General features: G+C 41.5%; 1 protein-coding gene across 2 annotated transcripts in view; it reads right to left on the bottom strand.

Moving 5' to 3' along the window:
* Positions 1-433: 433 nt before the first annotated feature.
* Positions 434-27988, bottom strand: part of EYA2 (EYA transcriptional coactivator and phosphatase 2) — a 207042-nt gene continuing 179487 nt past the window's right edge. For both annotated transcript variants that reach the window (XM_063958926.1, XM_063958925.1), the window contains 7 exons: positions 27579-27668; positions 16152-16210; positions 14997-15157; positions 4092-4206; positions 3673-3794; positions 3229-3329; positions 434-1237 (listed from right to left, as the gene is read on the bottom strand). In XM_063958926.1, the coding sequence (XP_063814996.1) occupies positions 1157-1237; positions 3229-3329; positions 3673-3794; positions 4092-4206; positions 14997-15157; positions 16152-16210; positions 27579-27668 (729 nt within the window). In that variant the 3' untranslated portion in view covers positions 434-1156. The remainder of the gene's footprint in view (positions 1238-3228; positions 3330-3672; positions 3795-4091; positions 4207-14996; positions 15158-16151; positions 16211-27578; positions 27669-27988) is intronic.

The raw sequence follows: 27988 nt of genomic DNA on the forward strand, positions 1-27988 counted from the left end.
TACTGAGTGGTGGTCATTTATTTATACTTTACTTGACGTACAGGCAAGAGCCAGGTGCTATAAATGGAACATATGTGGATTATACAATATAGTCAGGGCAACCATTAGACCAGAGTTTCCCAAAGTCCTCCATTACAGTCCAGGTTATAAGGATAACTACGGTTGAGCGCAGGTGAGTTAATTAATACTCAGTCATGGATATCCTTAAAACCTGGAATGTAATGGCAGAATTAGGGAAACTCTGTACTAGACCATTATGTCACGCATTCAGTATTTAGCCACTGCCTAACCACTGGCCTAATTTTACCCAAGGGTAGCGCTAAACCTGAATATTGTAAATTCTATATAGTTTTATAAATTCTGGGACAGTTTTGACAGTTTTTGTTGTAGCCTCTCAGTACATAAACGTAAATATAAAGACACAAAACAGGTGTAGCTTCCCCCAAAATGTAAACGTAGTTTTTTATTTAATGCCTTTCTTTCATGACAACACACTGCTTTTATATATACATATAAAAACCAGAGATGGTCGCATAAGGCACAGAGCAGACACATGCGGAGTCCACATTCCATCTATACAAGTGTGAATTATAATCATCAACCAGAACTAATGTACACAATGCAGCTAATCTCAGTTCTTGCCATGAAGAAAAGATTTATTAAATAAGATCCATGTACACCTGCCTGCCCCATGTGACAGGTAAAAGGGGCATAATAACAGGACAAAAAAAAAAAAAAAAGAGTCCATAAATTAAACAAAAACAAAAAAATACAAAAAAATCATCTATTTGACTCCTCTGTCCATCATGTCCTATGAAAGGTAATTGAGTAGTAGAGAGAATCAATGAAAGTGGCCTTTCCTCGTCATATCTTGAACATGTCTGACCCGTGAAATCAAGTCTCTTTGTGCTTATAAATAGTCTTAGTGGCAAAGAAACAGCTCACTTTTAGTCCGGGTTCAGCTATAAGCATTTCATTAAATAATCAATTGCAGGATCCAATATGGTGACACCAGGCAGGCAGTGCCCGTCAAATGGACGTGGATGTTTTGTCCTGGGCTATGTAGGAAAGGAATGCCCCCCCGGGCTCCTGTGCTGGACTTCTGCAGTCAGTTGACATGTTTGAGTGCTCGGTAGATATCGGTGAGGAGAGCGTGCTACAAGTACTCCAGCTCCAGAGCATGTTGTAAGGCCTCCAAGTCAGCATGGCAGGAGATTCGCCAAAATGGCATGTTGTGCTGTGTTGGGAAAGGCAAACACGTCATGAATTACATTCCAGATCGGAAGACAGTTCTTCCAGAGAGACTAGAACAAGCAAGAAGGACAATGATGGTGTCTCTCCTGTATAGCATCATAATAACACAATGCATCATCACTATTAATGATTCCCCAGAAGAATTGTGAAAAATAAAATTTTCCTAAAGAATTCTAACATTTTCTCCTCAAAATGTTTCCATTATTTACATGAATGGTGATCTTCCTTCTATTTACAATGAACCACTAATACAAATGTGTTTACTTCACCAAAATTCATAAAGAAACTAACTGGTAGACTAAAAAATGTACTTTTACAAATAACTTTGTATGTGTAGAAACATTACTCCCACAGACTATTCACACCCATTTTTAATGGATACATTTCTAAACTGTCTTCATTTCCGATTTGTTTTACAAATACCTTTATTATTTGTCAATTCTTTGTTAAAGAAGAAAACATATAATATTGTCCTACATTGTACTGTACGGGGGATAGGTTTAAAAAGTTGAGAAATCTGGAAAAATTCTAAAGATGGGGAATCATTTAAAATGATTTTCTAGGTATTGTTATATCTGGGATATATAGGATTATGTCTCATTGTATTACATGTCTGGAGAAACAATTTTTGTTTCCCTGTTTACGGATATGGGGGCACAACTTCACTTACTGCAGCAGAGACATTAGTCTAACCTTGTACTTAATATAATAAGTTATTCTGTATGACCAAAGTAAATGGATTACTTCTGACACCAAAAGTAAATATTCTCAGTTCTTACAATCATTATTTGTCAACCATACCAAACACCAGGCAGCAAGAAGTGTAACAGTTTATTTATGCTAATGATTTAATGATTGAATTACTATCGGGGGGAGATTATCCACATTATTAGGCTCACCCTGTCCCGGTAAATCGCAAGTCCACAAGAGTGGGGCTAAAATAACCATGGTCTGCATTATTTTAGTCCCACCCCCTCCATACAGACCAGGATTTAAGGCATTCGGGCAGATGTATTAAGCCTGGAGAAGTGATAAAGCAATGATCAAGCAGTGTAAGTGCAAGGTGATCACGCACCAGCCAATCAGCTCCAATGTGTAAATTAACAGGTAGGAGCTGATTGGCTGATGCATTATCACCTTCCACTTATCACTGCTTTATCACTTCTCCAGGATTGATACATCTGCCCCATTATCTCCCTATACTGCCCACATTACTAAGAAGTGAGCAGGATGCAGGAGAAGTACCCACAGAGTAGGTAAGTATGATCTACCAAGCTTTAATACATTTCCCCCTCTATTCTAACAGTCTGGCAAGCTATTACTGAATACAGTATGAAAAGAATAAAAGGTACAGTATTCACTAGAAATAGAGACTGAGCTATGCGGAATGATAAAGAACCTGTACATCCTCTCCACTCCCAGCAATGTATTAACAACAGTATGCAGCCAAACTGGTGGGATCTGGTTAAATGAACATAACTAATAAAGTTACAAATAGAGTCTAGGGGATCTGGGTTATAATATATTGTTTAATAATACTGAACAGTCCCCAGTCAGGAAGTGCAGTGAACTGTTGTGACGCTCAGTAATGCAGCAACTACATGTGTTGTGTTACATGTGGGGAGCCGTAACAGAACATATCAGAGTAGTTTCATGGTTCCTGGGGGAGCTGCTTTTGTAGTAATACAGACTTTTGTGCGTGTTTAATAATATTGTTTTATTTTGGGGGGAGGGGCGGTAAGTTGGGTTTTAGGACACTGAAAAGTACCTGTTCTATTCTGGGAATGACCTGGTAGGAAATGGGCGTCATCAGGGGACAGCACAAAGAAAGTAGAGGGATTTGCTAGAGGAAATTGCTCAGGATACTCCTGGAAGTGCCACTTTTTACAACAGAAGGAACCAAATCATCATGTTTCAGGCTGAGGTTAGAAATTAGAGTTTATCGCTATGAGAGATCATGTGGCCGTAAATTACCTTTTTCGCTGCCTGTTCCTCTTCCACACCATCTCCAATTACAACATACACTGCTTTCCTTCCAAATCTCTGCATTATCCGCTCGAAGCAGCACTCCTTCCCTGCAAAGACATGCAGACATTTCAGCACTTATGGAACTATAGAGGGAGCAACCAGCCAGTGCAAATGGGGCAGGTGTATGACACAGAGCAAGCAGAAGGTGCAAGTTTCTGTTTTCAGACTGCTCAGTTTCTACATAGATTTCAGTGAAATGTTTTTATACATGAGCCTTAGTACATAATAAATCTACTGGTAATCAGAATTCTGCACGTGTGAGCGCTGATGTCACACAACAGATGTCATATTATATATATATATATATATATATATATGTACAGTACACACACACACTTGCTCTTTATCGGTCACCAATGGGCAGCCTACTGTAAAGGACACAAAACATACCTGTCTTTGTTGCACTGTAAATATTTTCAATGGGGAAGACGGCTCCCAGCCCGTACAGCAGGACTTTGGCAATGGCCGGTATGAGCTGGGTGGTGGTGACTAGCACATTCACACAGTTTGGCCTGCAGAGGAAACACGACAGATGCAAATTCAATCAATAACATGATATCTTCATACCTTAAATACAAATTCACATGACAGAACATAAATGTCTGAGCTAATTCAGGCCTGAATAATTCTGCTTGTACAGCAGAAGTAGGAAACTTGTGGCTCTGCCAGCGTTTGGCATACTGGGATTTGTAGTCCCATAACAGCAGGGAAGCCAAAGGAAATCCCACACTATCCCACAGCATGACAGCTTAAGGACTGCATGCTTTCCATGTACAGTGTACAGTATATAGTTTTTCAATCCTGCTCACCTGGAATGTATGAGATTCAGGGCCTTCAGAGCGTGCGTCAGCCATAGATCAGTCAGGGCTTCCATTTCTGCCCGTAATTGAAGCCACGTTTCTCTTTTCGGGGCACCTATTAAACCTACGGTGACAGAAAACTGTCAGACCAGAGTTACCACTGTCAAAGTCAGAAAAATATCATGCTACACATTGCCATATATTCACCTCATGCGCGTGCCTGCTGCACGTGCACATTCTCTCCCGTGCGTGTGGATATACGCAGCCGTGTGATGGCGCCTCGGCCATGCGCTCGAGCGCGTGGTATGTGCATTTACGGTAGAGTTTGTGTGCGTCTAGCGGGCGACTTAATCGTTTAATAATAGAACCAAATAGCATGTTTTATAGATAATGTTCCCCTTAATAATGACTGTAAGTTTGTTTAATGTAAATGGTCGCTGGACAGAGGAATTCCTCTTTGTATGGTACGAAGGGTCAGACAGGGTTTGAACAGCTGTGTCTGGTACCTAACTAAAGAACATTTTATTAGAAAAAATCCGGTGTTGGTTAGGTAAAGATTAATCGCTCCTGCGTATAGTTATGGCCATTAGTAGATTCTGGACATTTCATATATTTGCGATTCATTACCCATGCGGCGGGAATCTTCAGATTCCCTCCCACTTGAGCAGTTTGATATAGTCACAGCCCACCTGTTCAAACTAACCTATGACCTTTTGTTATGATGCGAGGAGACATTCCTGTGTCCAATGAACAATGAGATTATAGGTCCCTTTGTAGTATACTGTACTCAGTGTATATAAGATCAGCCAGCCTGAGCAGCTCTCGCTCACTCCACAAACGGTTTTCATATTGACTAACTCGGAGCTGGTACCAGGCTGCGCAGCGATCATTCCCAGTGTGTGTAAGTAATTCTCTGTAATCATCTCGCTCTTTGTTTGTATTGGCCACATTCTCTCTCTCTCTCTGTTTAGTATAAGATTGTAACAATATTGTACATTTCTGTCTAGATAATCTGTTAGAATTATATGTTAGTCTGTAGTGTATGACTTGTAACTGTTTACCTTTTTCAATATAACTAAAAGCTTGTTAGTAAAGGTGTTGGATCCTTAGCACGGTATCGTGTGTTCATTACATTGCAGTGGGTAATAGGAGCGTCTCGATCGCTCAAACAGCTTTAGTGTTAACAAGGTTAAGCAGCGTTATATCGCTACAGTGTTTCAGTACAAGGTTTACAGTATAAGAGTATCCTTTCTGTGTGTTACATTCAAGGTTTATTGATTGTCATCTTGTAAGCGTCTGCGCCGCTCGTGACCTCCTCGTGGTCCCGAGCGTCCGCTACGCTGGTAGCGTAGCATTACGGTAGTCGCTCGCCTATAGCGTGCTCGACACCACACATTAAGCTGTGAGCGAGCGTGCCGCATGTGCGTCTCGATCACGGCCGAGCGTATGCTACGCTAAGTGCGTACCCTTACGGTACCCCATACGCCAATTGCGTACTCTGTCTCTTACCCATTATTGTGAAGCTTATAAGGTAATTTAAATCAGCATTATCACCACAAACCCAGTTCTTAAGATGAATTAGATTCTACAATAAGGCTTTTTAAGACCTTTAGGGGCAGATGTACTAAGCCTTGGAGGTATATTTACTAAAAGTCGATTTTGATTTTCAGTCGATTTTCAGACGATTGTGTGTGACAGGTATTTACTAAAGTCAAAATCGACTGAAATAGAACTTTACACTTAAAAAGAGCTACAATAAAACCTTCAGTACTTTAACACAGAGTTCAATTCATAACCCATTTTTACTAATAGTTGATTTGAAAATCAACCCAAATTCACTGTTTTCAATAGAACGATCAGAAATAGCTCTATTTGATTTTTTTTTTTTTTTTCATGTAGAATTGTCTGAAATCTCAATATGATGGAAAAAAAACCCTATGCTTTATGGTAAGAAACGTGGAGCACTCTGGATGTATAAATCATGACATTGTAAGGCACAACAATGTTTTTAAAAAAATAGTGGATATGCAAATTATCCCAGGAATGAAGGTGTTTGTGGGTATTGCAGTGCATGTAATCTGTTTTGACCAATAGAAATGCTTTTGTCTATTTTTTTAAAATTTTTGATCGATGTTGTCAATTTTGGGTCGATTTTTGCTGAATAGAAAATCTTTAGAACTTTAAAATAGAACTCACATCATACACCAATTTTTACAAAGAACCCCAAATCGACTCTTAGTAAATGAGCTATTTGGAATAGAACCACTGTACTCAATTTTGTGGGGATGTTAGTTCTATTCTGGTCGATTTTTGAATAGAACCAAAATCAACTTTTAGTAAATGTACCCACTGGAGAGAGATAGAGTGGGGAGAGATAAACTACCAACCAACCAGCTTCTAACTGTCATTTTTCAAACACAGCCTGTAACATGGCAGTTAGGAGCCGATTGGTTGGCACTTTATCTCTCTCCACTTTATCACTCTCCAGGGTTTAGTACATCTCTTTAGATTTTCTAGTGATTTCCTCAAAATCAAGCCTGCCTTGCAGTGTCCTCCTGGGCTGATCTCACTGTGCTACTAACTTTACTCCAAGCAGACATCTGCCATAAATCGGTCTCTGTTTTTCTTCATAATTCTGTCAAAAATATCACATAGCAACACTATTTTATCTGAGGATCCCGGTACAACATTCTACATAAGTGTCAGATGCACAGATGGCTGACTAGATACCCTTTCCCAGTCATCTGTGCAATTTCATCAGACTCTGTTGAAGCTGCAGTATATGGTACATTGTCAAGGGTCAATATAAGTAGACAGAGATATTGAGATGGAACTTGGAAGGGGAAGTAGCAATAATCCTTGTAGTATGACAGTGACAAGAGCTTGCGTGTAATAATGAATGTTTAGAGTACTGATGAGATCTAGCCATGAAATACCTGTGCAGTGAATCTCGGCAATAGCCATTTAATATGCTAATTAATGGAGTTAACCTCTCCATTGCTGGCTAATGGTATTTGGCTTCCAGCAGCGAGATTTCTTGCCGCTGCACCCTGGTCTAATAAATCCATTACAGGTTGAGTATCCCATATCCAAATATTCCGAAATACGGAATAGTCTGAAATACAGAATTTTTAGAGTGAGAGTGAGATAGTGAAACCTTTGTTTTCTGATGGCTCAATGTACACAAACTTTGTTTAATACAAAAAGTTATTAAAAATATATTGTATTAAATGACCTTCAGGCTGTGTGTATAAGGTGTATATGGAACACAAATGCATTCTGTGCTTAGACTTAGGTCCCATCGCCATGACACTGTATCTCATTATGGTATGCAATTATTCCAAAATACGGAAAAATCCGATATCCAAAATACTTCTGGTCCCAAGCATTTTGGATAAGGGATATGGCATTTAAAGTGTACTAGACACAAATGAAATAAAATCAATACAGGTTTGTAACATGCAATAAAAATACATGGAACCAATTAAACACAATAATTACATTTGTACGTATTTCTGGAGTTTTTACAGCTTTGGCAAAGGTATTTATTGTTTTGGTAAAAGCAATTGAATACTATAAATTTGAAGCTGATCACTAGTTGGTATAAACAATGTCAATATTTAATGATGTTCCAAAACCCTAATGTTATTACATGGAAAAATTACCTTCTTAAACTAGATTAATTAGATTAAGAATTTAATATAATACAATGCAATATAATTTGCATGTGCTGACTAAAATGAACTATTTACAGATAGTACACCTTTTCTTAACTAATGCTGTGCTGCAACAGACATTAGTGATATAATGTATAAATAATGCTGTTCTGCAACAGCTGACAGTGATATAATATATAACTAATGTTTTGCTGCAACAGACGGCAGTGATAATAAGAATTTACTTACCGATAATTCTATTTCTCGGAGTCCGTAGTGGATGCTGGGGTTCCTGAAAGGACCATGGGGAATAGCGGCTCCGCAGGAGACAGGGCACAAAAAAGTAAAGCTTTACTAGGTCAGGTGGTGTGCACTGGCTCCTCCCCCTATGACCCTCCTCCAGACTCCAGTTAGGTACTGTGCCCGGACGAGCATACACAATAAGGGAGGCATTTTGAATCCCGGGTAAGACTCATACCAGCCACACCAATCACACCGTACAACTTGTGATCTAAACCCAGTTAACAGTATGACAACAGAAAGGGCCTCTTAAAGATGGCTCCTTAACAATAACCCGAATTAGTTAACAATAACTATGTACAAGTATTGCAGATAATCCGCACTTGGGATGGGCGCCCAGCATCCACTACGGACTCCGAGAAATAGAATTATCGGTAAGTAAATTCTTATTTTCTCTATCGTCCTAAGTGGATGCTGGGGTTCCTGAAAGGACCATGGGGATTATACCAAAGCTCCCAAACGGGCGGGAGAGTGCGGATGACTCTGCAGCACCGAATGAGAGAACTCCAGGTCCTCCTTTGCCAGGGTATCAAATTTGTAAAATTTTACAAACGTGTTCTCCCCCGACCACGTAGCTGCTCGGCAGAGTTGTAATGCCGAGACCCCTCGGGCAGCCGCCCAAGATGAGCCCACCGTCCTTGTGGAGTGGGCTTTTACAGTTTTAGGCTGTGGCAGGCCTGCCACAGAATGTGCAAGTTGAATTGTGTTACAAATCCAACGAGCAATCGACTGCTTAGAAGCAGGTGCGCCCAACTTGTTGGGTGCATACAATATAAACAGCGAGTCAGATTTTCTGACTCCAGCCGTCCTTGCAATGTATATTTTTAAGGCTCTGACAACGTCCAACAACTTGGAGTCCTCCAAGTCGCTAGTGGCCGCAGGCACCACAATAGGTTGGTTCAGATGAAATGCTGATACCACTTTAGGGAGAAAATGCGGACGAGTCCGCAGTTCTGCCCTATCCGAATGGAAGATTAGATAAGGACTTTTATAAGATAAAGCCGCCAATTCAGATACTCTCCTGGCAGAGGCCAGGGCTAGTAACATAGTCACTTTCAATGTGAGATATTTCAAATCCACCTTTTTCAATGGTTCAAACCAATGGGATTTGAGGAAATCTAAAACTACATTTAGATCCCACGGTGCCACCGGAGGCACCACAGGAGGCTGTATATGCAGTACTCCCTTGACAAAAGTCTGGACCTCAGGGACAGAGGCCAATTCTTTTTGGAAGAATATTGACAGGGCCGAAATTTGAACCTTAATGGATCCCAATTTGAGACCCATAGATAATCCTGATTGCAGGAAATGTAGGAAACGACCCAGTTGGAATTCCTCCGTCGGAACCCTCCGATCCTCGCACCACGCTACATATTTTCGCCAAATGCGGTGATAATGTTTCACGGTGACTTCCTTCCGTGCCTTAATCAAGGTAGGAATGACTTCTTCTGGAATGCCTTTCCCTTTTAGGATCTGGCGTTCAACCGCCATGCCGTCAAACGCAGCCGCGGTAAGTCTTGAAAAAGACAGGGACCCTGCTGTAGCAGGTCCCTTCTCAGAGGTAGAGGCCACGGTTCGTCCGTGAGCATCTCTTGAAGTTCCGGATACCAAGTCCTTCTCGGCCAATCCGGAACCACTAGTATTGTTCTTACTCTTCTTTGCCGTATGATCTTCAATACCTTTGGTATGAGCGGCAGAGGAGGAAACACATACACTGACTGGTACACCCAAGGAGTTACCAGTGCGTCCACAGCTATTGCCTGTGGATCTCTTGACCTGGCGCAATATTTGTCCAGTTTCTTGTTGAGGCGAGACGCCATCATGTCTACAATTGGTCTTTCCCAACGGTCTATTAACATGTTGAAGACTTCTGGATGTAGACCCCACTCTCCCGGATGAAGATCGTGTCTGCTGAGGAAGTCTGCTTCCCAGTTGTCCACGCCCGGGATGAACACTGCTGACAGTGCTATCACGTGATTCTCCGCCCAGCGAAGAATCTTGGCAGCTTCTGCCATTGCACTCCTGCTTCTTGTGCCGCCCTGCCTGTTTACATGGGCGACCGCCGTGATGTTGTCCGACTGAATCAACACCGGCTTTCCTTGCAGGAGAAGTTCCGCCTGGCTTAGAGCATTGTAGATTGCTCTTAGTTCCAGAATGTTTATGTGAAGAGACTTTTCCAGACTCGTCCATACTCCCTGGAAGTTTCTTCCTTGTGTGACTGCTCCCCAGCCTCTCAGGCTGGCGTCCGTGGTCACCAGGATCCAATCCTGAATGCCGAATCTGCGGCCTTCTAATAGGTGAGCCTTCTGCAACCACCACAGAAGTGACACCCTTGTCTTTGGTGACAGGGTTATTCGCAGGTGCATCTGCAGATGCGACCCTGACCATTTGTCCAACAGATCCCTTTGGAATATTCTTGCATGGAATCTGCCGAATGGAATTGCTTCGTAAGAAGCCACCATTTTTCCCAGGACTCTTGTGCATTGATGTACTGACACTTTTCCTGGTTTTAGGAGGTTCCTGACCAGATCGGATAACTCCTTGGCTTTTTCCTCTGGAAGGAAAACCTTTTTCTGAACCGTGTCCAGAATCATTCCTAGGAACAGCAGACGAGTTGTCGGGATTAAATGGGATTTTGGAATATTCAGAATCCACCCGTGTTGTCTTAGCACCTCTTGAGATAGTGCTAAAGCTGTCTCCAGCTGTTCTCTGGACCTTGCCCTTATTAGGAGATCGTCCAAGTATGGGATAACTAATACGCCTTTTCTTCGAAGAAGAATCATCATCTCGGCCATTACCTTGGTAAAGACCCGAGGCGCCGTGGACAATCCGAACGGCAGCGTCTGAAACTGATAGTGACAGTTTTGAACAATGAACCTGAGGTACCCCTGGTGTGCGGGGTGAATCGGAACGTGTAGATACGCATCCTTGATGTCCAAGGATACCATAAAGTCCCCTTCTTCCAGGTTCGCTATCACTGCTCTGAGTGACTCCATCTTGAACTTGAACTTTTTTATGTAGAGGTTCAAGGACTTCAGATTTAGAATAGGCCTTACCGAGCCATCCGGCTTCGGTACCACAAATAGAGTGGAATAATACCCCTTTCCTTGTTGTAATAGGGGTACTTTGACTATCACCTGCTGAGCGTACAGCTTGTGAATGGCTTCCAACACCCTCTCCCTTTCGGAAGAGACGGTTGGTAAGGCAGACTTCAGGAAACGATGAGGAGGATCCGTCTCTAATTCCAACCTGTACCCCTGAGATATTATCTGCAGGATCCAGGGGTCTACCTGCGAGTGAGCCCACTGCGCGCTGTAATTTTTGAGACGGCCCCCCACTGTCCCCGAGTCCGCTTGAGAGGCCCCAGCGTCATGCTGAGGTTTTTGCAGGAGCCGGGGAGGGCTTCTGTTCCTGGGAAGGAGCTGCCTGTTGGTGTCTCTTCCCTCTTCCTCTGCCTCGTGGCAGGTACGACAAGCCCTTTGCTCTCTTATTTTTGTAGGAGCGAAAAGGCTGCGGTTGAAAGGTCGGTGCCTTTCTCTGTTGGGGAGTGACTTGAGGTAAAAAAGTGGATTTCCCGGCAGTAGCCGTGGCCACCAAGTCTGATAGACCAACTCCAAATAACTCCTCCCCTTTATACGGCAAAACCTCCATGTGACGTTTTGAATCCGCATCGCCTGTCCACTGTCGTGTCCATAAGGCTCTTCTGGCTGAAATGGACATAGCACTCACCCGAGATGCCAGTGTGCAAATATCCCTCTGTGCATCACGCATATAGATAAATGCATCCTTTATTTGTTCTAACGACAGTAAAACATTGTCCCTATCTAGGGTATCAATATTTTCAATCAGGGATTCTGACCAAACTACTCCAGCACTGCACATCCAGGCAGTTGCTATAGCTGGTCGTAGTATAACACCTGCATGTGTGTATATATTCTTTTGAATAACTTCCATCTTTCTATCTGATGGATCCTTAAGTGCGGCCGTCTCAGGAGAGGGTAACGCCACTTGTTTGGATAAGCGTGTGAGCGCCTTGTCCACCTTAGGGGGTGTTTCCCAGCGCGCCCTAACCTCTGGCGGGAAAGGGTATAATGCCAATAACTTTTTTGAAATTATCAACTTTTTATCAGGAGCAACCCACGCTTCATCACACACGTCATTTAATTCTTCTGATTCAGGAAAAACTGTTTGTAGTTTTTTCACACCATACATAATACCCTGTTTTACGGTATCTGTAGTATCAGCTAAATGTAACGTCTCCTTCATTGCCAAAATCATATAACGTGTGGCCCTACTGGAAAATACGTTTGAATTTCTACCGTCGTCACTGGAATCAGTGCCCGTGTCTGGGTCTGTGTCGACCGACTGAGGCAAAGGGCGTTTTACAGCCCCTGACGGTGTTTGAGGCGCCTGGACAGGCATTAATTGATTGTCCGGCCGCCTCATGTCCTCAACTGACTGTTTAAGGGAAGATAAACCATCACGTAATTCCACAAATAAAGACATCCATTCTGGTGTCGACCCCCTGGGGGGTGACATCTGCATATTTGGCAATTGCTCCGCCTCCACACCAATATCGTCCTCATACATGTCGACACCACGTACCGACACACACCGCAAACTCACAGGGAATGCTCTAATGAAGACAGGACCCACTAGCCCTTTTGGGGAGACAGAGGGAGAGTCTGCCAGCACACACCACAAAGCGCTATATATACAAGGGATATCCTTATATTAAGTGCTCCCTTATAGCTGCTTTAATATATATATATATAGCCATTAATGTGCCCCCCCTCTCTGTTTTACCCTGTTTCTGTAGTGCAGTGCAGGGGAGAGACCTGGGAGCCGTTCTGACCAGCGGAGCTGTGACAGAAAATGGCGCCGTGTGCTGAGGAGATAGGCCCCGCCCCTTTTTCGGCGGGTTCTTCTCCCGCTATTTTTCCAGTCAGGCAGGGGTTAAATATCTCCATATAGCCCCTATGGGCTATATGTGAGGTATTTTTAGCCTTGTATAAGGTTTATATTTGCCTCTCAGAGCGCCCCCCCCCAGCGCTCTGCACCCTCAGTGACTGCCCAGTGAAGTGTGCTGAGAGGAAAATGGCGCACAGCTGCAGTGCTGTGCGCTACCTTATGAAGACTGAGGAGTCTTCAGCCGCCGGTTTCCGGACCTCTTCACGCTTCAGCATCTGCAAGGGGGTCGGCGGCGCGGCTCCGGGACCGGACTCCACGGCTGGGCCTGTGTTCGATCCCTCTGGAGCTAATGGTGTCCAGTAGCCAAGCAGCAAATCCACTCTGCATGCAGGTGAGTTTACTACTTTCCCCCTAAGTCCCACGTTGCAGTGATCCTGTTGCCAGCAGGACTCACTGTAAAGAAAAAAACCTAAACTAAACTTTCTCTAAGCAGCTCTTTAGGAGAGCCACCTAGATTGCACCCTTCTCGTTCGGGCACAAAATCTAACTGGAGTCTGGAGGAGGGTCATAGGGGGAGGAGCCAGTGCACACCACCTGACCTAGTAAAGCTTTACTTTTTTGTGCCCTGTCTCCTGCGGAGCCGCTATTCCCCATGGTCCTTTCAGGAACCCCAGCATCCACTTAGGACGATAGAGAAATAATATATAACTAATGTTGTGCTGCAACAGCTGGCAGTGATATAATATATAACTAATGCTTTGCTGCAACAGATGGCAGTGATATAATATATCACTAATGCTGTCCTGCAACAGCCGGCAGTCATTTGCTATAATATATAACTAATGTTGTGCTGCAACAGCTGGCAGTGATATAATATATAACTAATGTGCTGCAACAGCTGGCAGTGATATAATATATAACGTGCTGCAACAGCTGGCAGTGATATAATATATAACTAATGTGCTGCAACAGCTGGCAGTGATATAATCTATAACTAATATTTTGCTGCAACAGACGGCAGTGATATAATATATCACTAATGCTGTGCTGCAACAGCCGGCAGTGATTTGATATAATATATAACTAATGTTGTGCTGCAACAGCTGGCAGTGCTATAATATATAACTAATGTGCTGCAACAGCTGGCCGTGATATAATATATAACTAATGTTTTGCTGCAACAGCTGACAGCGATATAATCTATAACGAATGCTGTGCTGCGACAGTGGGCAGTGATATAATATATCACTAATGCTGTGCTGCCACAGCCAGCAGCGATTTGATATAATATATAACTAATGCTTTGCTGCAACAGCTGACAGTGATATAATCTATAACGAATGCTGTGCTGCGACAGTGGGCAGTGATATAATATATCGCTAATGCTGTGATGCAACAGCTGACAGTGATATAATCTATAACGAATGCTGTGCTGCGACAGTGGGCAGTGATATAATATATCACTAATGCTGTGATGCAACAGCTGGCAGTGATATAATATTTTACAAATGGACCAGCAGGCAATGATATTTTTTATTGTTATGTAATGTCAATATCTTATACTCCAATGCAAGTGTATATTTGTAAAAAATATTCAGGCAATTATTGTCTCCTACACATTAATAGTGTTCAGTCCTGTATTTTCTAGTTGGCATCAGCCACTTTACTTTAATGAGCTTTATAATTGACAGAGTGTATTATAATAGTATTCCAAAATATATAGATTTGCGTTTTCTGCTTGGCAGGGATATTATGAATACATGGAATTTTGGCGGCACTACAACTCGCGCTGCTCACGGTCTGATCTTATCCTGGACTTGTGGCCACATTGTGGGGTTTTCCTGGAAGCTGCAGGCAGACTATAAAGGCCACATTTAGCCTTCATACAGGTCTTTTCACGCATTGGCTCAGAAGACAAAAAGATCAGACCCACCGTTACATTATGTTAGTGTTAGCTTATAAAATTAAAATGGAAACTAAGGTATGGAAAGGAAATGCACCATATTTAAAATAGTCTCCTCTAACATGAATTATATATTTAACCCACCTCCAACATTGTTTTTGTAGGTGCTGTACATCTCCTTCACTCTTCGGTAGCGAAACGCTAATTTCCTCATCCAGTCAACTCCCCCATGGACCCCTGATCCCAGACAGAGATTTGCTCCAGCAGCTGAACTGTGGAAACCATCTGCGGAAAAGTTATATGTGCTGGGGAGAAAAAATGGGAGGAGAGTGTTAGTTCAATTAAAATCCAGACAGAGTGAACACATATTCTCTGAGCTCCATCTAGAACTATAATAAGTGTCTAACAATGCCGGTATCACACCTTGCTCTTTTCTGACTTCTAATAAGAAAAATGAAAACACATGATTATTAATGAGAGTCACTAAGCATATTAATAGCTAGGGTTATCATACAGGTGTAACTATTGCGATCATTAAGCAAACAGGTTCGTACACTTGATGAATAGCACTCTCGATTGTTTGCGTTTGAAAAGGTCATTCATTCTGACGTTTCAGTCTGCAAATAGCACTTCATGTTTACAACCGTTATTATCAGTCACTGCTCAGTTATAACAGGTGCCTCGGGACACTTGCAGGGGTGCCCTGGGTTGGTGGTCCAAGACCAATTCTAATTATTCATGGTCAATATAATAGGCAAAACCAGTGCTGGTGGCTGCCAGTCATAAAATATGTGGCCAAACAGAAGCAAAGCTTGTCCCTCACCACACAGCTGGCCCTATGTTATGACATATAAACACAATTTACTTAATTTAATATTACTTTCTAAATTTCTCAGTAAAAAACATTTGGCCTAGGGGTGCCGTGAAAAAATTCTGAATCTCTAGGGCGCCGTGATTCAAAAAAGTTTGAGAACCACTGAGATAGACATAACCGGAGATTTACAATGGGTTCCAATGGCACCTCCCATATAATGGCCATCATTACTGCAGCATTTCAAATGGAAAAAACCCCCACATATAATTAAACAAATGACATCATAATGTTTCTTATACGATGTGAAAATGAATCAGTACATTTTTCTATGAATTGGTTGAGTGAAGAATTTGCATGTTCAGAATATGTCATTTATTTTAGGGACCTTTTTCTGGCAAATGATTTATTTGTAGATGTTAATTTAAATAATAAAGCATAAGGATGAGTTTCATGGTAACGTCCTATTAGATTCCCAACTTTCTCACCTCAAATCTTGTCCATTGTCATCTGACGAGACGTCGTCTATGTGTATCTGGTCACATTCCTACAATGCAGGACAGCAAATTAAATATATCACATATCTATTACTATACATTATCACCATGTCAATAAAATAATTGTCCTAAATAAAGAGTAAAAAGAAATATGATCACACATCTTATATTTCTATGTCCATACAGGGCCGGGTTATCCACAAGGCCACCTGGGGCCTTCCTCTCTATCGCCTGCGGCATAGTATATGCTGACAACAAGGTTGACGGCACATATCCTAACCTTAGTATCGTACATACGGCTGCCCTGTTGGCGACAGCAAGGGAGCATTATTCACTGTGCATCCAGGGGAGGAGCATGTTGTGGATGGAACTACGCTTTTGGTTCCTGCTCCACCCACACCACGCCTCCTGTCTGGAGGCACTACTCTCTCTCACAGCAGTGCAAGATCTGCAAGCTCAAGGAAGGGATATTTGTATAGAGGGGGGATGAGATCTGTGTGCGTGTGAGGGAGGACAGAATGTACATGTCTGGGAGTGCTGGGGGGGGGGTCTGTATGAGGGGGCTTGGAATACTGCATGTGTTTATATATGCATTAATACGGGACTCTGAGTCAGTATCCTAGGGCCCTGAGGGGTCTTAATACGGCATTGTGTCCATATAAGGAAGATATTCTTAAATTTCATTCACTATTCACATTCAATGTATTTATTAGTACAATGGCCATTAGATGAAATTTAGTAAAATATCCCATTTGTGACACTGTTAACAAAGTCTGTAGCTTGGCATCTTTTGATTTCTCAACATAGGTTGAAAAGTTAAATTATAGCTCTTTCTTATTTATTTTCATAAAAAATACCAAAGTCTTTCAATACTGTACAAAGTGTTGAGCTAAATTATCAAATAGAAGTTTCCTCTACATAGGGTGGTGGATGTGCGTGTGACAAGTACATTTTTTGTTAAGGGGGGTACACACGGAGAGATCTGTGCTTGAAATCTAAGCAATCTGACTAGATTGCTTAGAAGTTACACACGGATCTCTCCGTTTGTATGCCTCACAGCGATAGCGATGCGCGGCCTAGCGCGTCGCTATCGCCAGTGCAAGATTAGCCTGCATGTAGGCACAATCTAGCACATTGCTCATTTCACCCGGCGGGTGAAATGAGTGCCCCCCCCCCCTTGCTCAGCACACATCTCTCCCCGTGTGTACTGCCTTTTATTGTGTTTGGTATTATGGTATTATATAATTGTTTTCTACCTAAAAGATAAGCCTAATTAGGCACTTCGATATTACATCCATCTTTTTAAAATAATAACTTTCTCGTGTTAAGTTTGAACAAAAATTGATATGTTAAAGCTTGTACAAATATCCCGCACGTGACAATGGGATAACCCCAATTCAGATCAGATTGCGTCTGCTGAGTTCAAATCTGCCAGAATCCAGCATTATAAAGAATGGTAAAATATTCATCAACAAGTCATATGCTTATATTTGTATAAAATATAATAATAATTTAGTATAATGTCTTAGCAAAAAAGCTTAATTAACAGAATACAAACACAATATGGGAAATCTAGCGATTTCAGCACATACAGGGGGTAATTCCAAGTTGATCGCAGCAGGAATTTTGTTAGCAGTTGCGCAAAACCATGTGCACTGCAGGGGAGGCAGATATAACATGTGCAGAGAGAGTTAGATTTGGGTGGGGTGTGTTCAATCTACAATCTAATTTGCAGTGTAAAAATAAAGCAGCCAGTATTTACCCTGCACAGAAACAAAATAACCCACCCAAATCTAACTCTCTCTGCACATGTTACATCTGCCTCCCCTGCAGTGTACATGGTTTTGCCCAACTGCTAAAAAATTTCCTGTTGCGATCAACTTGGAATTACCCCCACTATTGGACTGTCTAAAACAGTTATTATAGTGACAAAGGAAAATAAAGCAGATATTACAGTTTGGCAACGGGTATAATTTTATATTTATGTACTTGGAACAATGGATGCGGAGTTGTGTTTAGATGAAATAATTGTACTGGGTTTGTGGTGATACATGCTCCCGCCCTCCCAAGGGGGTCTGGAAAGATTCTAGGGGGTTCCAGATTGTTCACTTTAAACCAAAATAACAGTTTTACATTTTAATACAAAATAAAGTATGTACAAAAAAAAATATTTTTACAAAGACAAAATAAAAACGTAATGGCATAATTCATAAAATAAAATACGTCAAAAGAGAGGATTATTAAATAACAGGTTGTTGAAAGTGACCTTTGTAATGAACTTTAGGTATCCCTGAAACACATATGGCCCTGGGACTGGCAGGTAGACAACTGCCAGCTGATTGGATCAGTGCGTTCTTTATACAGGTCTGGCACATGCACATTTCCTGGCTGCACTATGTAAGGGGAAAGGTATTTGTGTGGACAGCAATCTGCTTTTCTCATTTTCCAATTGTTGAACACACTAATGTGCGACAACACTAGCTATCACATATCCGGGTTAATAGAATACCATGACACTGGGTGAGACACTACCTCATAGCCCACGGCTGGCCCTATCATGTTACCAAGTTAAACACGGCGCTGGATGTGGTTGGACAGAATCACTTCTCATGTGTACAGTGTGGCTGGAGCGTTGGGGGGGATGTAACACATGGTCCACTCTGGTCTGGTAAAGCCAATGCTTACACATTAGAGCTGAAATATCCGCTCTGCTACAATAACAAATACTGATAAATGGATAATAATCAAATAAAATACTGAAGAAGAAAAAAAAAAGATTACAATTAGAGGAACCCTAAAGCGAGAACTTTGACACACATTTTTAGTTGACTGTGCAGCTATCTAAAAGTTCTAGACTAGATATTATTTATTTATTTATTTATTTATTTATTAACAGTTTCTTATATAGCACAGCAAATTCAGTTGCGCTATAGATATTAAGTGACTTCAGTCAATGGTTTTCTTCCCACGTATACAGCGGTGTAATCAGCGTACTGGTCAGTTTAGTGTAAAGTGCGTGCAAGCATCAACCAACCATGACTGTTGAGAACGGATCACATAAAGCTGCTAAGAACTAATTGTTATCCCTTTACTCAAGCACAATGGCTGCCAAGTGGCTAAACAATTCTCTTCTTAAATACGAAAATACCACTGTCCCTACCTTCAGATTTATTAGTCTATTGCCATTTTATATTTGTAAATATCAAACTTGTGCCACATGGCTCATTATGACTGTTCTCAGTGATGACTAAACAACTATATATGATGCTTTATACAAGTACATAACATAGCTTGTATAACATACAGTATAAACCTCACATGTAGGTGTTTAGTCATACTTGTTCACCAAGCCCAGCCAACTCTCTTCCTAACCCACTGTTCCACGCTCACTGTCTACCCCATCTGTGTCACCCCTTTCTTTCTGCCCTTCCCCTTTAGAATGTAAGCTCTCAAAAGCAGGGTCCTCTTCCCTTATGTGCTTTTCCTTCTCTTACTTAAACTATCTTCTACACCATACTCAATTCAACAGCACCAAATGCCTTGGTTTTCTGCCAATTTGATACTTATTTCAGTGTTGTCTGCTGATGCAACTATGTTTATATACCCTGTACTTTGCTTATTTGTTTAAGCTTTGCTTATTTGTTTATGTACTCTGTAATTGGGCGCTGCAGATACCTTGTGGCGCCATATAAATAAAGGATAATAATAATACCTCCCAACATCTTGGAAGAGGGAACCGGGACATCTGCGCACGCCAAAGGTGCACACCCAAAAGCAGGGGGTGTGGCTCCTCAGCTAGGAGGCATAGCCTCATGGTAAAACTGGATCACGAGCCATGCCCCTGATTTTCATTACTGTGGGGGCATGCCCGATGCTCTGGGAGCTGCTGACCATGCCGCCTGTCTCTCTCTCTCCTGTAAATAGATACTATGCACACAGCATCGATCCCCCCCCCCCCAATGCAAGACACTGCGTTCCCATGGGTGGGGTGACTAGACAGTGCCTGAAAACCAGGCCTTTCTGCCAAAATTGGGACAATTGGAAGGTGTGGTATAGTCCTTACTGAGAATATTCATAGTGAGTGATGTGGCACAAGGTGGCGGAAAATAATGGGGTGATTTATTAAGCCTTGGAGAGAGATATAGGGTCTATTTACTAAGCCTTGGATGGAGATAAAGTGGACGGGAATAGAGTACCAGCCAATCAACTCCTGTCATTTTTCAAATCCAGCCTGAGACATGAAAGTAAGGAGCTGGTTGGCTGGTACTTTATCTCCGTCCACTTTATCTCCATCCAAGACTTAGTAAATAGACCCCATAGTGGAGAGAGGTAAGTACCAACCAATCAGTGCCTGTCATTTATCAAACACAGCCTGAAACATGGCAGTTCGGAGCTGGCTGGTTGGTACTTGGATCTCTCCAAGCTTTGATACATCTCTCCCATAGTTTTCAAAACAAAAAATGTTGGTGAGTGTAACCAATGCCCAGAGGATGAACTGGACATATTAATCTAGCTGTTTGAGATTATAGGAAAAAAAACTTAATCTATATTGTATATAGGTTTATCATTGGTGTAGCATGAGTGGCCGGCGACTGGGATCCCGGGGGCCAGCATACCGGCGCCAGGATCCCGACCGCCGGCATACTGACAGCTGGACGAGTGCTAATGAGCCCCTTTCGGGCACGGTGGCGCGCTACGCGAGTCATGCTGTTTATTCTCCCTCCAGGGGGGCCATGGACCCCCAAGAGGGAGAATATGTGTCGGCGTGCTCGGTCGGCATCTCGACGCCGGTATGCTGAGCGTCGGGATCCCGGTTGGCGGCATACTGAAGACCACCCGTTTATCATATCCAACAGACGGCAGCACTAGAGTTATGTGTAGATCATTTTTCCTCCTTATGTCACTCAGAAACACAAGCAATTGTTTAATAATACACTGTGGAAGATGACCATCAATCCTAGTGACATATGTGTACTCTGGGGGGCTCCTGGCAGCCAGATCTCTGAGTAAATTCTTGCCAATAAGGGTAATTTCAGGAGACAATAGTGTTTTGGTAGCCAGTAATTAAAACGTCTCTGTGAACTGGCACAGAGCCCAGAGTAAAGCTGTTCCTGCAGGTAGTGAGCGTTGTGTAATACACAAAGTAGGTACATTATGTGTTTAGTGGATAGAAAAACGCCAGGAACATTTTTTTTTTTGCTCTCTCTATTTTCATCTAAAGAGATTTTTTTGGTGCTGTATTTTTTTCAGAGTCTAGTGTGACCCTTCTTTGGGTATGCCAATATCCAAGTATTATATATCATTCTCTTTACCCACAGTTTATTCATGAATAAGAGAAAGATGTGTCGGAACAACAAACACATAGCAAGGAAACACTATTATTTATAAATAGCATATGTTAGTAAATATTGTCAAACTGAAGTATTTCGTTTGTCTCAGAGACGTTTTCATTATCGTCTTGAATTAGTGTTCTACACAGTCCATGAGCAACTGGTTCCTGGTAAAATATACCAGGCAAATGTGGCCTCCAGGTGGCACTTCTTCAATGAAATACGTCCATATGTTTTGCTGAAAATGTAGAAATACAAAATACCCATAGACTATGGGGAGCAGGTTATTTCTTCAGTTATCAGACTTAGGGGTCTATTTACTAAGCCTTGGATGGAGATAAAGTGGATGGAGATAAGTTCCAACCAACCAGCTCCTGTCATTTTTCAAACACAGCCTATGGCATGGTAGTTAGAAACTGATTGGCTGGTACTTTATCTCCGTCCACTTTATCTCAATCCAAGGCTTAGTAAATAGACGCCTAACTCATCTGTTTACCTGGAAAAATAATTTTCTGATAGTAAACTTAATTTGAAGCTTATGAAGTGTTCCAAATTCAGCAAAACACAGGTTTATACAAAAGACAATCCTCTCTATCCTGCAGAGTTCTCTATAACCTAATGCAGTGACCGGGAACCTGACTAATTTAATAACGTGAATGCGCAGGTCATTATTGAATTACACTGCTCACAGCTGTTTGTTTAAAGAATGTTAACTCCCCACTGGTCAGGTCTTCATTGCAATTATATTAAGTGTGGATACATGTTGCAAGGATTAACTCACTCTGTGCTGGAGGGTCCTGTGTCATATGCTGCAGTGTACCATAATAACTGCATGTGATGTCACCTAAATGTGACATATCTATAGCTAGTATCTGTTCATGTACAGTAAGAGGAGTTTTCTGTGCAGATTTTCTTATTACAAGCTATGATACAAGCTGTAAGTAGGCTTTTTTCCTAAATGACAAATAAGATATATGGGCATTAGATCATATACAGATGACCATATTTTTGTTAGTTTAAATTTAATGTTGCTGATTTGTATAAATTACGTCAGAAGCCACCCTTATCAATGTTAGGCAATGAGGCCTAGCCCAAACCATCTAGACAATATCCACATTTAACATTATTAGGTCATGACCGGATGCATTCTGATAAGCATCCTATCTCACATGAAACCATACATAAACCATCTAAAAAAAAACACAGTTCTGCAATGAACCCATGCTCAAACATGCTCCAATACATCTAGATAACACGTCAATTCACCAAGAGACCATGCCTAAACCACTTCCCAATACATCTAGACTCACTCATTTTCTAGGAGCCAATGCCCTTTATGAACTCTGAAAATCCCAGCTGTTGGGACATATGATTCAAAATATGAATGAAAGCTGCCATCTTGCTAAGCTCACAAGAGCAGGGCCTTCTTTTCTCATTTGCCTTTCCTTTTCTTACTTAAACTTATACTCCATACTGCCTTTGATGGAACCTAACCCTGGGTTTTCCATACCTGTCCTATATTGTCTTGAACTGTAAGTGCTGTTTTCTTGTTTGCTCATTTGATTATGTAATGTGTAATGGGTGCTGCGGATTCCTTGTGGTGCTATATAAATAAAGGATAATAATAATAATAATAATAATAAAGTGAATTAATGGGCAGCCTAGTCATTCATTTTCATATAGCTTCAAGATGGCTGCCTCCACTAGTCACGTGACCACTGAGATTATAGTTTGTACACAGCACACATACACAAGAAAGCTGCTACAGTCACAGTGCATTAGCTACAGAACAGAAACCACCGTCCGTGAACTCTGAAAAAAAAAATTCTTTTTCCACCCACCTATAACATTATTGTAGAAATAACAGGAACATGCTGGCCGGCTGATATCATATGCAATTAATTTACATCACACTTGTTGTTAATTGGCCCTATCCCTCAATCCGCTGGAAATCCTATTTCCACAAGTTTTTACAGCCTCAGCCCACACATCTGTGTGTACACTCTCCCAGTTGTATGATGCAGGTACTTGGCACTCAAACACGTCTGCAGGGCAGATGTCTGGACAATGTCTTTAAAGAATTAGGTCTACTAGTGCATAGGCGTTTCTCAGTGTCCAGCACAGTGTTAGACCACACGATGGAGCTCTTCATCACGCGGATAAAATCCCCAGCCAATATCCCAAAGTCTCCCCTAAACCATTCATTCCTAGCTGAGCCGTCTTTGGCAGATGTATACAGCAACTAAATCTGACCTCAGGCATTCCTGAGAGTTCACAGGTCTAGTTGGTAAGATTTTCGGTTATATGTTGGCAAAGTAAGAAAGAGCTTTAAGACATTAACTAGGGGAAAGATCATAATGATGTAAAGTTTATTTGATGAAATAGCAAGTGCCAAAAAGTCACAAAATAAGTCTTTTTAGGCACAGACTAGCTAAAGTTGACAAATAAACAAAGTGAGCCTCTAATGTCCAAGAAACACAATTTAAAAGCCCCCCCCCCCCCCCAAAATAAATAAATAAATAAAATAAAATAAAAATAGCCAAACACAAACGCTAGAAAGTATCACGAAAACACAAACAATGAGGTTTTATCATTTCGCTTTCCGGCAGTGAAATAATAACATTGTCCAACCCCGAAGAGACTTTCTGGAATCCGTCCAAGAGAAAACAGCGTAAATACATAAACAGACAACTGCGCTGAAACAAAACAGTTTGATTGGTGTGTGTACTGCTCAGCAAACACTGCCAGGAGCTGGCTTGTAATTTGGCATTTGTGTGATCAGATGGTCAGTGACTTAGAAGAGACTATTTTATCTGGAATTAATCCGGAATTTGGGACACTAAAAACAAATCACAAATAAGGTTTTGGTGATTATTCCCAAAATAAAAGATCTCTGAAACAATAACTCTTGATTAAATGTAGTGTTTTAGCAACTAACCACTATGTCTTGCGGCTGTTTTCGTGTATTCTGAGAAAGTTGACTCTATGTAATCCGTGGATGGAGAGATTGACATCAAGCAGTCAAGGAATTTTTTTTTAAGAGTATGAGTATCCTAACACAGGGGCTACCATTATTCTGGGGTAAGAGGTTGGAACACTGCACAACAGCGGTTTTAAACTCTGATTCATGAACCAGTAGTACTTTGTTTAACTACTAATTTGGTTAGGTCTCTCTATCATTACATCAACACCCAGATGCCCCCTGTTAAAGGCTGGCCACCAATGGTCTGATTAATTGCTGACCACTGAAACACATGGGAAATAGGAAAAGTCACTTGTCCATTTCTGGGCAATAAAGAAGACTGAGCACTGTGTAGAACGTTGCATCAACTACAAGTCCTTGGTAAAATGGTATATAGTAGCATTGTGTTAGTCTTTATCCAGTAACAGAGGAAGGCCAGCCTGGTAAAGGTCAGCTAGTTTTTGTATAACAAATCACATTATAAAGTTCTCTTCCCCCTTTAGTATGTAAGCTTTTACATGCAGGGCCCTCCTCCCTCTTACTCTTCCTTAGCACACTCCAGGGCTGATTGTGGGTAGCAGGCAAAGTTGCTGTATTTGCAGGGAGCAGTGGAAGACTAATTTACTACCTACTACCTTATGCAAAAGCCAGTATCCGCATTAGCATAATGTAGTAGGTAGTAAATCAGTCTTCAGCAACCATCATCATGCTAGGTGCAAGAGATCCGTCAGAAATGGTCTTCCCTTCCCCAAACACATGACTCAGAATTGCATGGAGCATTGGACACTCTCCCACGACACTCCAATAAAACTCCCATGGCACTCCCACATGACAGGGTAGTGTAGTGCGCTTACATTGTCACACCCACAAAACGCCCAGTTTCACGGAAAGACAGATGCAGCAGAGCTCTGTCCAACTCAGAATAGGACGGACATACGCAAAACGTGGAAATTCGTATTTGTGCTGTATGCAGAAACTCCCACTAGGTTCTAAATTGATGCCCACCCATAATTTGCTTCTGTATGCTCCTGCTCGCTTCTGCATGCTGCCCTTCCCCTAACCAGCCTGTGGTGTGATATGAGTATTTGGTACTCATGCTATGGTCTGCCATTCTGTATTGTACTAGCGCTCTAATACACAGTTACTGTGAAATGTTTGCTATGTTTATCCTGTATGGCGCTGCGTACTCTTTGCTCATAAATAAAAGCTAACAACAATAATGGTGTAAATTAAACCATTCATCTACCATGATCTTTCAGGAACAAATCAGTCCCAGATTAGTAACTGGTCACCTCTAGTGCCTGCCTATCAGAGTGGTGAACCCTCGGGTGGTCTACACTCACAACTTTTGTTAAAAAGAGCCATTTACCTATCAACCCTACTTACAAGAGTTTTGGCTTCAGCTATTACAGGCTATGGCCTAGATTTATCAAGCCTTGGAGAGTGATAAATTGCACGGTGATAAGGCACCAACCAATCAGCTCCTAACTGACATTTTTCAAACACAGCCTGTAACATGGCAGTTAGGAGCTGATTGGCTGGTATTTTATCACCATGCTATTTATCACTCTCCAAAGCTTGATAAATGGGGTCCTTAGTGCTCTATGGTTTTATGCTAGATTTTAGTATATTTTGCTACGTATTCTTGCCCTCAGTTCTGTGTGTGTGGGGGATGGGGTACCTCTCACAGATCTCTAAAGAAAATTAAAAATAAAAATACTGTTTTCTGGATAATGGTTGTGATGTAAGTTAGTGGCAGTGAGCAAACCATCTGCAAGTATGTAATGCAATAGATGATCAGGCTAATAACACATGGCAGCAGAACATTACACGTGCATGTTACTTGTGGACTGTATTTGGGTAATGTATATTACAATCACATTGTGTTTAGTATTAATCTGGATTTCTTGCAGATGTGATTTTAAAGTTGTTTTTTTTAACGGATTCAACAATGGGATCATTTATTTATTATTTGCATTATATAAAGAAGTCCATTTAGTCTGCATGCTGCCCTTATACATGATATATTGTTAGTTTATCCCAGGTGTATATTAGGAGGCTCATAAACATCCGTTTTGCAGATTATTTCTATTATATCCTTCATATGCTGTGTAGTAATTGCTGGGGAGACATGTTTATCCTGGGCAATTTATGACGAAAGGCTGAGGCAGGCCTCCAGTTAAACTGAGAAGGAAGGAAGGTTCTGAGTTCAGCAATGTAATTACAAAAAATTGGGAAGAACTGGTGGAAATGAAAAATACAGGAAATATGGTTTACTAGCAGTGTTTTCTTAGTGCTGGACAAACATCAGGTTCATTGCCTGGTGAATCCCTATGTCTGCACAGATGGTCCAGCTAAGACTTTTCACCTGCACAAATCATTAACCTTCATTTCCCACAATTAGATTCTACTCATCTGCAATTCACTTCCCCCACTCCCGCTCGCAAGGCGTCATGTATGACTCACACATATAGCCTTATAATCGTGTTCCTCACTAGGGTCGTCAGGCCAGATATTTAAACATGAACAACAACAAATTACACAAATTGCCTGGATGCATTGTGCAGCTGATACTATACAAACATACAACCTGCATCTTATATAGTTCTGTTTGGTACGTATCCATGTTATTATAGACTGACCAATATCAGAATAGCATTTTGGACAAGTTTCCACACATTACCCCACCGCCTAAAATCATCTTCCTTGAAATGTTGGTTTAAGCAAATAGGTCAGTATTAAATAAAGAAAAAAAAAATAACCAGTGAACTCCCTACCTTAATGTAAGCCGAGCTACAGTATCTTGCAATGCTGAACGCTTCACTGTCTACAAAGGTACATGCCACCAATCTTGGAGTTATGCATGCTACCCCATTCACTTGCTAAGCGTATTTGGGGATTGTATCTAGAAAAATGCTACTTATCAATAACATTGTAAAGTCTTTTTCATGTGACATAAGTATACTGACGTGAGAGAGCAAGACAGATATCTTAAGATACTGGGACACTGGGATTTTCAATGAATCAATCATGATTAAAGAACGATCCCTTGCCTTCAGCAAGGAGCTACAAAATCCCCTCCTCCCACTACAAACAGATGCAGGTGAGGAGTTGGCAAGCACTTACCTCCAAGTCATTAAAGAACAGATGAGTATCAGCAAGGTTGAAGATCATCTCCTCCATCATCAGACCTATCCTGACCGATGTGGTGGTGTCCTGGGGAGACAAGTAGAAATAAATCATTAATGTCAGCATAGGAGAAGCACTTGTGAGACCATACTAAGGGATCTATTCATGAAGCAGTAAAAAGTGTGAAGAAGTGAGCTAGAGGAAAAGTTTCCCATGGCAACCAATCAGCTGCTCTGTATTATTTTATAGTAATCAAATTATAAATGTTACTTCAATGCTGATTGGTTGCCAAGGGCAACTTCTCCACTGGCTCACTTCTCCACACTTTTCACTGCTTCATGAATAGACCCCTAAGTCATTCTTCAATTCTCTACTTCAGGACTTAGAAGCTGTTTTACTGTTCATAA

This window comes from Pseudophryne corroboree, chromosome 3, assembly GCF_028390025.1.
Source record: "Pseudophryne corroboree isolate aPseCor3 chromosome 3, aPseCor3.hap2, whole genome shotgun sequence".
Taxonomy (NCBI): Eukaryota; Metazoa; Chordata; class Amphibia; order Anura; family Myobatrachidae; genus Pseudophryne; species Pseudophryne corroboree.